The 13,340-nt window shown below is 31.2% G+C and overlaps 1 protein-coding gene across 1 annotated transcript in view; it reads left to right on the forward strand.

The window, feature by feature from the left end:
* Window positions 1-13,114, forward strand: part of LOC145327780 (EF-hand domain-containing protein 1-like) — a 49,273-nt gene extending 36,159 nt beyond the window's left edge. The window contains exons 20-25 of the mRNA XM_080171340.1: window positions 2,861-2,933; window positions 9,237-9,286; window positions 10,980-11,044; window positions 11,466-11,526; window positions 12,070-12,150; window positions 12,606-13,114. Coding sequence (XP_080027466.1) covers window positions 2,861-2,933; window positions 9,237-9,286; window positions 10,980-11,044; window positions 11,466-11,526; window positions 12,070-12,150; window positions 12,606-12,684 — 409 coding nt within the window. The 3' untranslated portion in view covers window positions 12,685-13,114. The remainder of the gene's footprint in view (window positions 1-2,860; window positions 2,934-9,236; window positions 9,287-10,979; window positions 11,045-11,465; window positions 11,527-12,069; window positions 12,151-12,605) is intronic.
* Window positions 13,115-13,340: the final 226 nt, after the last annotated feature.

A 13,340-nucleotide genomic window follows, 5' to 3' on the forward strand; every position in this document is an offset into this window, starting at 1 on the left:
CTTGAGTTTTTCAAGTTGTAAGAGTATGAATGTATTGGCCAAAAAGCAGGCACAACTTAGAGCCATATAATATTTTGTGTTTCCCTCATATGTCATACAAAATTTGTGTTAAAAAATAAGTACTTTTAATTATTTTAAGTAAGTTTAGGTTTAGAAATGTTAGAAGAGTCCCTCATGGACAGTAACCCGTAAGGATATTTCACAGCAGAGTTAGAATCTCTCACAAGAGCTAGAGAAATATTCTTTACCTAGGGGAGAGGGGGTAGGTTTTGTGCTCATGGAATAAGTTTCAGTGACCTATAGATTCTAGGGAACTTCTGCAATTTGAGAAATTCGTTGGGTCAAATACATTGGTTACTTGTATTGTATTTTGAATGGTTTGTTCCAATTTAGTAGTGTCTACACTTTTTAACCAATAATTTACAGAGGGGTTAATTTTGTGTATAATCATTTGGGATGAACATCATTTATAGTCCATTGTCTTATCCTTGTAGATTCTTAGATTTATATACTAGGACGTTAAAGCAAAATACAGATATACACAGAAACTGTAATCTTAACTTCCAGTGCGAAACCTAACTGTTGGTACTTCAAAGGAGTGTCACATATAAAATGCAACAAGGAAAACATTTAAATATGCATGGACATAAAGCCATTTAAAAGATATAAATCCAATTAAAATTAGTTTAATTCATAATAGTCCATGCAAGGTATAAATAACGGGGAGCATTGTTTGAGTAATAATAGCACTTTTATACCATGCACTATGCACTCAGGCTTTTTATTATATTAACAATGCATCTAGAAAGGGATTGATATATCCAAGGTTCTTGGGTAAAAAAGGAAAAGATAGTTAAAATATAGAAAAAAATATAAAGACAATAGAAGCAAAACAAAAGATAAAAGTGGTTAAGATAGAAAAAGCATAATAGGAAATTGGGGTAAGGGTAAAGATAGAAAGAGAATAAAAGGAAAATTTGGGTTATAAGGGTAAAGATAGAAATAGATTATAGGAAAGAGGGTGAGGGAAAGGATAGAAAGATATTATAAAAAATAGGGTAAGAATAAAGATAGCAAGAGATTATAGGAAAGAGAGTAAGGGTAAAGACAGAAAGATATTATAGGAAATTGGATAAGAATAAAGATAGCATGAAATTATAAAAAATAGAAAAAAAATTATAGGAAAGAGGGTGAGGGTAAAGATAGAAACAGATTATATGTAGGAAAGGGGATAAGATAGAAAGAAAATAAAAGGAAAAGATAAAAAAGAAAAGAAAATAAAACAACAATGGGGTAAGGGTCAAGATAGAAAGTTATTATATGACAGAAAGGGGATAAGATAGAAAGTCAATAAAAGGGAAAAGGTTCACATGGCAAGAATAATAATAAAAAATCGTTCAGTAAAATTGGAGGAAGAATACTAAAGGAATGAAGAGATGCCACGCATAAAAAATTATGGTACAATATGCCTAAGCAAAAAAACTAACTCATGCTTTTGCCCCCTGCCCAAAGTGGACAACGCCTCATTTTTAGAATCGCTGCGCCACTATAACAACTGCCATCTTTCAACTTTGCAACACATGTTTAATCTTTGTGGTTCTTTTCTAATTTCTTAGGTATATCTTAACAAATTTTGTATTTAAATCGAAAAAATGAAGCCATAAAATATATTTTTCAAAACTTTTTTTTGCATAGATTTTGTATAGTGGAATATATAGTACAAACGATATAATAAAAATCAATTTTAAGAATCAGAGAGAGAACTAACATTGACATCCTTGTTCACATAATAAAAGATCTAGTTTGAATACACTATTTTTTTAATATATTTTTAATGAATAATTCATGACAATCCAAATTAAGTATTCTAAAAGGAAACTCAATACTGTAAACTTTTTAAAGAATAATAATTTAAGACAACAAATGCTTTGTTTACAGGGAAATAAATCAATTTAAAGCTTCTTGTTTAGCTTGGAATCTTGTGAAAATATTTATTCTTGTTTATTACAACAGATATAAAAAAGTTTAATCTTTTTCTATGTTAGAGTATTATATATTATTATACATTCTTTGGAAAGGAGAGGTTATTTTGAATTTGTACAGTTTGCTTGTAAAATGCACTAATAAATACCGTGATAATGGTTAGAGCTTTTGCGTGGATATTATGACAGGGATAAATTTTCGTCAATTTAGTTTGCTATTTTCAGTGTCATTTACTGGTCAATTAGGTCATTCAGTAGGAGGGGAGGGGATTGGTTGAAGGGAGTGGAAGAGGGTAATCGTTATTTTCACTTTATTAGAGTACATGAAAATCTGGTGTAAGATCCAAGTAATAATATATCCATTACTATAATAGCTTTTTTTGTTGTTTTAATTATTGTTGTGTAATAGGTATGATTGAAAACTTTATTGGTTACTAAAATAAAACCTGAAATACGTGGGTTTTACTAGTATATAGTATACTAGCGGCTACGTCCCTACAGGACTTTGAGGGCGCTCGAGGTAAGGAGGGAGAAGTTGAACTCCACTTTACATTATATTTTTAAAAAGTGTTTTTTTATTTGGGGGGGGGGGGGCAGAGGATTATTATTTCCAGAGGTGATTTCACATAGGTGGGCGGAGGTTTAGGTAACCCTCCCTAAAATATTCATTAACTTTCCCAGGACCTATGAGAAGCTTCACTATAAATAAGAACCTTGTCGGTCTAGTGATTAGCGATATCATTGGTTACACACAGACAGACTCAAAGACATCCTTTTACTTTTTTACAAGAATAAAAGTTTAAATCCTGACTATCATTCATTGCTTTGCGAAACTTTGAGTACAACACATATTTTCCATTTTTTATTTTTATTTTCAGATTTGAAGTTTCGCTGATTTCTCCACTTCCAACAGATAAATACAGAAAGTTCATACTCACATACTTTCTTGAGGTAGGACATTTTTTTAATCCTTGTCCCTCGGGGTTTGGAGAATGGTTGAGGGACATCTAAAAAGTTAAAAAAGTATCTAAAGACATCACTCGAAGGAAATACTTTTAATTGTTATACAGTCTAAAAAAATGTACATAAACACAAACAATGTTTTAGCCTACTACCTCTAACATGATCTGAGATATTTGAAGGGAGGGGTCTAAGTATACTCCAGGTGTAGCGGTCCAGAAAAGTTTAGAATTAACATATAAAAATTTTAAATAGTAGGTAGACATTTTGCATAAATTAAAATGTGGTTTTGTCCATAAGTTATATATCTTTTAGTATCTGATTTAATGTAACTAAGAACTCAAAAAGAGCTTAACTAAAAATAAAACCTGAAAAATTTAAAAAATAAAAAAAACTGTATAAAACATACATTCAGCTTCAAAATTACTTTAATTGCTGAAGATCTCTGTAAAAGTATAGAAGAGATAATTAATGAAAGAAACTTTTCATTATGTACTATTTGTAAAAAAAATGTTGTTTTATGCCTGGGGCTATTCATCACCTTTAGATTTGAGCTTTTTAGTTCGGTATATTATTTCTACTCTATAATTTGCATTACAGAAGTTTTACAATAATGGATATATAATTACTTGGATATTACACCAGATTTTCATGTTCTATAATAAAATAAACTCTGTAGCGGGCTAATATAACGATCTCCCCCATCCCCTCCTCCCCACCTACTGGATAAACAGTTCGACCAATAAATCCGGGGGGGGGGGGGAGAATTGAAACCTAAATTGACGACAATTTTTCTCCTGTCATAGTATCCACGGATATTCTACATCCATTTTTACAGCTAATCTCTGTTGTATTACGTTTGTACACTGTAAAATTGCAATACAAAGTTTTAGACTTTTAAATTAAAAAAATTGGCTTTCAATAGAAGTATCTTAAAGCCATATATGTGCACTCCTTAAGATGATGGTATGGAGGCCCTTATTACTAAAGAAGCATGGTTAGATTATTATTTATTGCCTTGCTATGCTAATATACGACTCTTGTTATGTAATTGAGTATAAGATCTATTAGAAAAAATTGCTTTATTTGTACTGCAACTAATTGTGTTAAATTGTGTATAAGAAGGATGAAAACATCCATAAAGGCGAAGCTCTAAAACGGTAGGACAGACAGACATTAACACTTGTATAGTGTCATAACTGAATAATCAGAATATAAATGTATAAGAGTTAAAGCAAAATTGTGAGTCAATTTGTTGAAAAACTTCCTTATACAGGATAATGTTTATGGACATACTTACATTTTTAGGACTTGATTATAGAGTTGCTTTGCTTTCCAAATCGTACCTTATTCCTACAGGAATCACCATGCAAAGTTTGAAATTGATAGGACAATCCTAACATGCCCAAATTAACGAAAAAATCCGACTGATTGGACATTCTGGTAATGATTATAGAGTCGCTACACTTTCTAAATCGTACCTAATTACTACAGGAATTACCATGCAAAGTTTGAAATCGATAGGACAATTCTATCATGCATATTTTAACGAAAAAAACTATCCGTTACGGACGGACGTACGGACGGACCGACCCTAATTATAGAAAAGTTTCGTTTTAAAAAATATATTGTTATGTCAATGCACAACGTAAATGTAAGTGACCAATGCACACTGGTCTGGAGGGGTCAACAATTCAATTTTTCCTACCCATCAATTTAGACAAAAGTTGACCTGCCAGTCTTCAAAGACATCCTGGGCCACCTTTGTTTTAAATATCAACCCATGTTGATAATATGTTTTTTTTAAATAATTTGGGGCCAAAGTTGCAGAACTCTAAAATCTAAGAAGGTATTGTTGACATTGATAAATTGGCTATACTTGCTTAAATGTGATAAAATCAAATATCTGCATGTTGGAAATTGTCCAACTAAAATAAGTCCTATATAAGTTCAAAAATTAATTATAACACAAAAAATGGTACAAAATGCAAAAATGTGGTTTTTTAAAATCAATTTTTAACATAGGGTAAGTTTCGCAAAATTTTCTTAATGAGTATAACCTGAGTGTCCTATATGTTTATTAAAGAGAATTTGTTGGTATTGTAATTGGCTTCATATTTCACGATATATATGGCATCCGATTTTGTTCGTTTTGTGCAATATCTTAAAAACTATTAGATCGATTAAATTTCATCGATGTTGTAATTTAAAATTATTCCGAACGCGTAGAGGGGGGAAGGATCTATTTTTGCGGAGTAATATCTGATAAACAAAATAAAAACATACGAAATAGCTAAATAGTATAAAAATCTGTTATATTTCATGAAGATTAGTTAAAATAAATTTCTAAATGTCAATTTTATTGTTTTATATTCATACTAGTGGCTTCGCCCCTAGCCTCTAGGGGCTTTGCCCCAAGAGGTATAATTACATCTTCTATTACTTACCCAGCAGAACGGATCACAAATTTTCGCACCTACCCAGCAGGAAAACATTTTGCGATTAAATTCGCAAAATTCGTAAAATTCGTAAATTTCGTAAAATTCGTAAAATTCGTAAAATTCATAAAATTCATAAAATTCGTAAAATTTGTAAAAAAAAAAAAAAAAAAAAAAAAATGGGGGGGGGGTTTGTTTTTGGGGGGGTTGGGGGTGTCCCACCCCCCAAGAAAATAGCTTAAAACCACCGCAGGACCAATAGGTATATACCCTGAAGAGTAGAATCCAATCGGTTCAGTGGTTACCAAGATCTTAAGGGACAGACAGACAGACGGACAGACGGACAGACAGACATCGTTCTACTTTGTATTATAGATAATTGATATTATTCTTTCAGCCTACTCTTTATGTGTCTTCGTGTGTGTGTGTGTGTGTGTGTGTTTGTGTCTGTATGCATCCGCGCCTTGTTTATATCATAGCGTAGAGTGAGGAGAGACACACACACACATTTAAACACCCAAACAAACGCATCCTTATAAAATATGCTATAATTTTATTAGCCTTTAGTAAGATGAAATAACAATGATTTAAAATATAATATTTTCTAAATGGATTAAATCAAGAAAATTTAGATAAAATAATCAAGATATTAAAAATTAAAAACGCGCAAATTTGAAATTTGCAGCTAGTGAAAAACTGGTTATACTTACAAAATTTTTTACTTTACATGATATTTAGCCAATGCAATTGTCTACAAAAAAGTATTTAAGAGTCTTCTTGATTTGACAACTCCTTCCCGCCCTAAATGTCCAATAAAACCTCAGGAATGGCAAAAATCAAAGGTCATTTTAACGGTCTTTGACCTTCGAGGTCATGTATTTTTTTTCTCATAAATGGACTCTCTGACCCCTAAAACCCCCAATTTGCTGTATTGGGCATTAAAATCGGCCAAAAGACGGCTGAAAACGAATTGTTGACCCAAAACTGCGTTTTCAGACCAGTGTGCAATGGTGGAAAAATTAGTCTTCGTGACAACTTTAATGATTAAAACTATGCAAATTTCCTGCCCAATATAGTAAATTTGTGTTTACAAACCTGTGCTATCTTTTGGTAATAATTTAGATTACTTCTGCAAATCGTACTAAGCGTCAGCCAAAATATTCGCCATTGTAATCTGAAAAGTATAAGGATAGGAAAAATAAGAATTTTATGATGTAGTAATAACATCTCCCATTTTGATTTACTCGCGGTTAGCGATATCCTTCGCACACACAGACAGACACACAAACATTCTGTTACTTTTATATAAGGATCAAATATAATTGATCTGTAAACGAGGAATCTTAAGGGAAAATACAATCTACGATGCACACATTCAATTACAATAAACAAAATTACCTCTTCTTTTTATTAAGTTTAAGAGCTAAAAAACTTGAATTTGATAATTTTTTTTCAAGATTTTTAAGCCAACGAATAAGAGTTGTGTTTATGAAACTTTGGTGACAAGAACAATTTTAGTCCACCCTTGTGTAAACATTAAAGGAATTTATAAAAAAAAACAATGTTTTGCATTTTTACCTATTGCTTTTATCCTTGATTAAATACTGGTTTCTATCTGATATTTCTCTTTAATTTACTGCATATACAATGATGTCCTATCAATAGGGTACTTATAGTACATAGTGCAAGTAGTCAGTTTTCTAGGCAAAGCAAAGTTTAAATAGACCTTTTACTTTGAGGCTGATTTAATGCATATTGTTTATGCATAAGCCTAAAAGATACTTGTTAACAATTGTAATCATGTTGCGAATATGTCTCATGTAAGGGGCTGTTTGTATTCCATTATTTGAAAAGTTTTGGCAAGTGGTGTAATTTTTACGGTCTGTAGATTATCAGTACAAAGGAAGGCACCATCTGTGACAAGGTACTGTAAAACTAATTGTTTAGTATTTATAGAAACATCCTTAACAATTGAAAATTTTGACATGTAAACAAAAGTTTTCACGATTTGTGTTTATGATAAATAATCTTTTAAATGAATATTTTCTTTGCATTGACATAGTTGGTATCGTGTTGGCTTTCTGCTGGGGAGTTTGGACCACACAGCTTCACACGAGAGATATTAAAAATGCTAACAAGTCATACCGATTGTCATGCACAGTAAGGACTCCCAGACAAAGGTCTTGCATTGTCTAATGGTTGTTACCTTACCTAATTACTCATATTTTCGGAAAGAAAAGCAGGAATTCATTATATATAAGACGTTTGAAAGCTATTGATTTTTATATTTTGGCATGTTAAAGTTTACTTTTTCTTTATATCAATCTGTTATCTTTAACAAAAAAAAAACGAAAAAATGTTATGATATTTGAAAGAATATAAGTGCTAATTTACTTTGAAAACTCACATCCTTGTTAATAACTGCAATTCTGTGAATTGAAAATGTAGAAGCCAAGAGGCAATTTAATTTTCTTCTTCTCTAGACTTTGTACTTTTTATACAATTTTTTTGCAGTAGCTTAGCCACTCTATAACAAAGGTATCTGCAAACATGAATATTTCTAGACTTCTCTTTAAGACAGACACCCAAGTCATTTTTTTGTGAATAGTCTTTTTACTATGGTTTAAATCATTGGTTTAAACATGTTCATATTCTACAAATTGTGTGTATCAGCTGTATTTTCTGTTTTTTAAAAGAAGAAGACAAAGAATAAGTTCAGCTGTAAATTTACAGCCCTTCTATTGGGTTTTTAAGTTAAAATTATTGGACAAAATTTATTTAGAGATTTTGTAATTAACAATATCGTACTACAAATTCTTTCGCTACATATTAACATGGTTGTTTTAGATAAATTTCATAAGAATTTTTAACCATCTGACAAAGCAGCTCAAAATGTTTCATGTCTTTGTTTCATGGCTGTGTTAGGATTTGTGCTTTCGAAAAAAGGCATTAAAGTTAAAATGTGAAAACGTAAATGTTTTACATTAATGTTTTCATTTTGTCCTTGCTAAAATCATGTATATTTGAATTATTATTTGTAAGCTTTTTTTTCATTTTTTTTGCACATTAAAATCACAAAGCGGAAATTATTTGATTATGAAATTTTGGGTTATCAAAAAAATTTATATAATAAAAGCTTATTCAATTTTTGTTTATGAAAAAAACTGTTGTATAATTTTATAGTTGGTTAGGTGACTTCAATATAAATTGTTCATTTTTTGTTAAAAGCAAGAAACTGCATGGCCGCTTTAATAATTGTTTTTGACAAATATCTGAAGACTGTTTGAATTAATTTTCATATCCCAACCCTCGGTCCCATCCCCCTTCATAACCAAACATAGGAACGCATTGGTAAAATCTAGATAAATCAAATGCTTTGAAAATATTAAAAGTACCAAAAAACTTTTTCTAACTCAAAAATTTTGCGTTTTCCCTTAAAGACACTTGATGAGCATAGAAAACTTCTCCTCAAAATTTTCAACAGTGTAAAAATATCTATAAATTAAATGCTTTGAAAATATCTAAAGTGACGAAAAGTTTCCGTTTTTCACACATAGTGCCTTGTTGAGCACTGAAAATCTCTCCCCTTTTTTGGTAATTTTTTTTTTATAAAAGATAATACGGGAATAGTTATTTCTCGTATCGTATTATAAACGGCTTTCCGCGGATTGTGATTGTACATTTCTATATTCGTAGAAAACTGGTTATAATACGATGCTAGACATAGTTTTTTCGTATGGATGAGAACCGGTTCCTATCCACCGGATTCGAATGAATACGAGAAAGTTTCTTAATAAATATTTGTCTATATTATTTATCATATATTCTAGATTGATTTTTGATGTATTTTGTTCAGGATGACACAATTTCTATTTATGAAAATGTTCTTGAGAATTCTGGACTAAGGTAAACATCTTATATAAATACAGATTAAAGAAAAACTTTTCCAGTATGGCTTCGAAACCGATTAATATTCGCTGGATTGGAACCGGTTCTCAGTCATACTGAAATATCATGAATAGCATCGTATTACAGAAATTTTTAACGAATATCAAAAATAAAAATCATGAAATCAACACCCGTTTTGTTAGCCCCGAGGCTCATTTAAATATCCGCGGAAAGCTGTCTATGACGATGCGATAAATGAATATTCTATGCTACATGAAGTATGTCCGTAGCAACTAAGCAAAAATTCGTTAACTTAATCAAAATTCGACTTACTTTTTCACAAGACTTGGCAATAACATAGAATATAAAAAATCATCAATTGATTTGATGAAATGGTGATTCATGTAACGACACATTTTATTGATTTGTAAAGCTTCGCTTTTATGGTTTGTATTGACGTTTCTATGTAATGCATAATATATTATAAAGTTATCTGTGAGCATTTATTCTGAAATAAAAAAAAATATTTAATTTCTTTCTCTGGAAAGCTTTCTATTTGTCCGGGACAAGGAAAAAAAAGTTTTGTTTGAATGTTTCAAGTTTATGTTTGTAATTTTTGTAAAGGTTACTTTAAGCTGTAAATTAACTTGATGTACTTTGTACTGTCTAAGGGTTTGACAGTCCGATTTAAATATTTACTAGCTCATGTATCTCTAGTATCTAGGGGCTTTTTATAACAAGATGTAGGGAAGGGCACGTATATGGGTTAAAACCATCCCAACACTTAAACCTTAAAATAGATAGCCTAAAACCTTCCGAAAACCAATATAAAGCCTCATTAAAAAAGAAAACTCAATCGTTTCAGTAGTTTTCAAAACCTTAAGATACAGACAAAAAGACATTACTACTTTATAAAATAGAATAATTCAGGAAATAAGAATATGGACAGTTTAGCTGGAAAATTCAGCAAATATGTATTATTAACACCCTCTCAAAAAGTCATCTCTCGAGTCTTTGTTATAACTTCAAACTTGCTCTGTTTTTTCATCTTTTTTAACACAAACTCTACTATCGACACAGATTCTGATGTATAAACTGAATTAGAGGTTATTTTGCGGCTGACAAACTTTGCAAAAGTGATCTTTATATACATAATGGCATAGTGATGATTACTATCTAACAACATCTTAATCATAATTATGATGTGCCAAAATATGGCTTAAGGCTGAGTTGAAAAGGTTGAATTTCACCTGGACGAAACAGGGGTGAGTATGTTCACAAAAACGAAGCTTTTGCTCAATCGAAATAGCAAATATAAAGACAAATATGATATTTTTTTTATTTTAATCCAATGAATTTTTTCTTATTTAATCCCGTTATACATAGTAATAATAATTATGACTGCCTTAGCATCTAGCGGGTATTTAAAGGGGGAATTATCAGATAGAGAGCAGAAAAACAATTTAATTCATTTCAATATTTAAATTTGAAAATGAAAATAGCCTAAAACCATTCTTGGGCCTATATAAAACAAGAAACTTACTACTTTATATTATTAAATTTGTATGATTTGTTGTGAATCCTTAGGGTTGATTTGCTAAATAAACTTTGGATCTTTTGCCAAAATAAAACATCTTTGCCCAACAAAAGTACAACTCTGTGGTAAATGTTAACATGAGTTCATTTGTAATAATTTTGATACATTTTTTAGAGGAGGCAAATTTTTGGAGCGAAGAAAACTGGATATACCAAATTCAAGGACTGTTGATAATACAGGTGAACTATTTATCACTAAAAGGAGTGTTTTATTATGTGTAAAGTAACTCGTCCCTTTTTAAAGTTTTGCATGTTATTTACGGCTTAATTAGGACTTTAACCTAAGGCACAATGTTCAAAAAAATGTTTACTTACACCTTTCAATAGAAAAATATTTGGTGCTTTCCCTCAAAGCTATTGGTCACTGAACCCCACTCTCCTCCCCACTTATTTGGGTACAAATAGAAATTAAGGGGAAGGGGTAGTTTTTACATTTTGCTTCACACTGCGTAAATACCAGAAATGTCTAAACACGTTATCTAAATTGTTAGCTTAAAAACTTTGGGTAATTTTAGAAGATCTTGATTATTTTCTTCAAATTCGCAGTGTCAAAATTCCAGTAGAAGGGGTGATCAATTTATCGTCCCTTTTTGTATTTTAGGACCAGAAACCTACAAATTGAAAGATCTGACAATTGGAAGCACTATACAAGTTTATGGGAGGTAATAGATACATTCATTTCCATATTTACCGTTCATATGTGTAACTTCTTAATTAAAATCCTTAAAAGAATTAATTTATTACACTTGATAGTCAATTTATCACAATAATCCGTTCCACTTAGTTGAAATTTATAGCCGATGGAGATTGTTTTTTCTTTATATTCAGTCTCATTTGATTCAATCTCATAATAATTACAACGATTGTTCGTACACTGTGTCCCTATTAGTCTATTTAAGGAATGATCAACTAGACTTTCATTATCTAACCTCCAAATAATTTGAATTCTTGAATGTCTCTAATAGCTAAGAAAACCAAGCAGCGGGTTTTGTCGTATTTTTACAGTAGATTTTCTCGTATTTTTACCCCTACCGTGGACTCTAGCACTGCGGGTCACATTTCCTATCCCTTGGGGCTCAATCATTTACGTTTATCTAACCTAACCTAAAATACCATATCAAAAGCTACTGTGAAAGTATGACGAAACGCACCATAAGAGGCTTTGTCACGAAAAAGACCATACCCAAGTATACTATAATATTTAGAAACTTTGTGGTGCGAGGAGCAGACCGTGCAGTGCTGAACTACATTGATAAAAATGAAATATACATTTGTCCAGATTTCCGGTAAATATATTTCTTAGAACTTGTGGGCTTTTCCATTGCTCCCCTCTTATTCTATTTTTACCTTAGACATAGTGTGGTGCCCTAAAAATGCGGGAATACGCGTTACCCAATATAATTGAACCCTACCTTACCTAAAGTAATAAACAAACTCCGCAACCTACTTATTTTCAAACAAATTTGAAAACAAGGAACTTTAAGTGTCCTACGTTTAAGTTAGTTTTTGGAAAGGTGTTAGATTTGAGTCTAGTTTGAAAATCTAACAGCTATTGAATAATGGCGTAGATATGGATAGTTCAGAAGCAATCGCAGCTTATTGTCTTATTTTATACAAATAAGAAAGCAAATTAAAATGGTAAATTTGCTGAATCACAGCCCTTGATTATAGCTATTTAAACTATTGAAGAATAAGCCATCTAACAATTCAACTATTCTTACTTAAATTAAAATTATTTTAGGTCAAGTTTGATCAACTACTTCAATACCAACGTAGAAGAGAAAATTCCAGCAAGTGAATTGAAAGTTCCTGTCGCCTAAGTACAACAAGAACGATAATTGTGTATAGTTTTTTTTAACTACTTTCAGTATATTCGATTTCAAGTTAAAAAAACGTATGCTCTTCTTCAAAGAGCTTTTCGAGCACTGATTCCCTCAGTTTTCTCTTACCTCTCCTATACCTAACCCCTGTGGGTCCCTAAATATCTGCTGTCCTATGATAATAAACAACCAAACCAAAAATATCACCCCCTTATTTTCAATTTAATTTATTACATTAATCAAATAGAAATACAGCAAAAGATGCCTTTTTAGAAAATTATATAAAAAGAAAATATAGCTTTGGGGAGAAAAATTACGTACAATTATTTCAAATTTTTGCAAGCATAATCTAGTTTGCACTTCCCTTTCTCACTAATTTGCCAATGATTACAGTAAGTATGGTTATACAATTAATAAATAAATGATTAGACGATTTTCTTTTTATAAGTAATTTTTTGATAATTTTGTACTCTGGTACCTATTATGCACCTTTCAATATTTTGAAAAAAAGAATCTAAAATAAGGGGGGAGGCAGGGGCAGGCTTTTTTATTTAGGGGGGGGGGGTAAAATTTGTTTGGGGAAGGGGGGGGGGGGTAATTACCCCCCTGAAATTTGTTGGCAGGGGTAAATTTTTTTTACCCCCCCAAAATTGTTT

This window comes from Acartia tonsa, chromosome 1, assembly GCF_053477335.1.
Source record: "Acartia tonsa isolate MP-2025a chromosome 1, ASM5347733v1, whole genome shotgun sequence".
NCBI lineage: Eukaryota > Metazoa > Arthropoda > Copepoda > Calanoida > Acartiidae > Acartia > Acartia tonsa.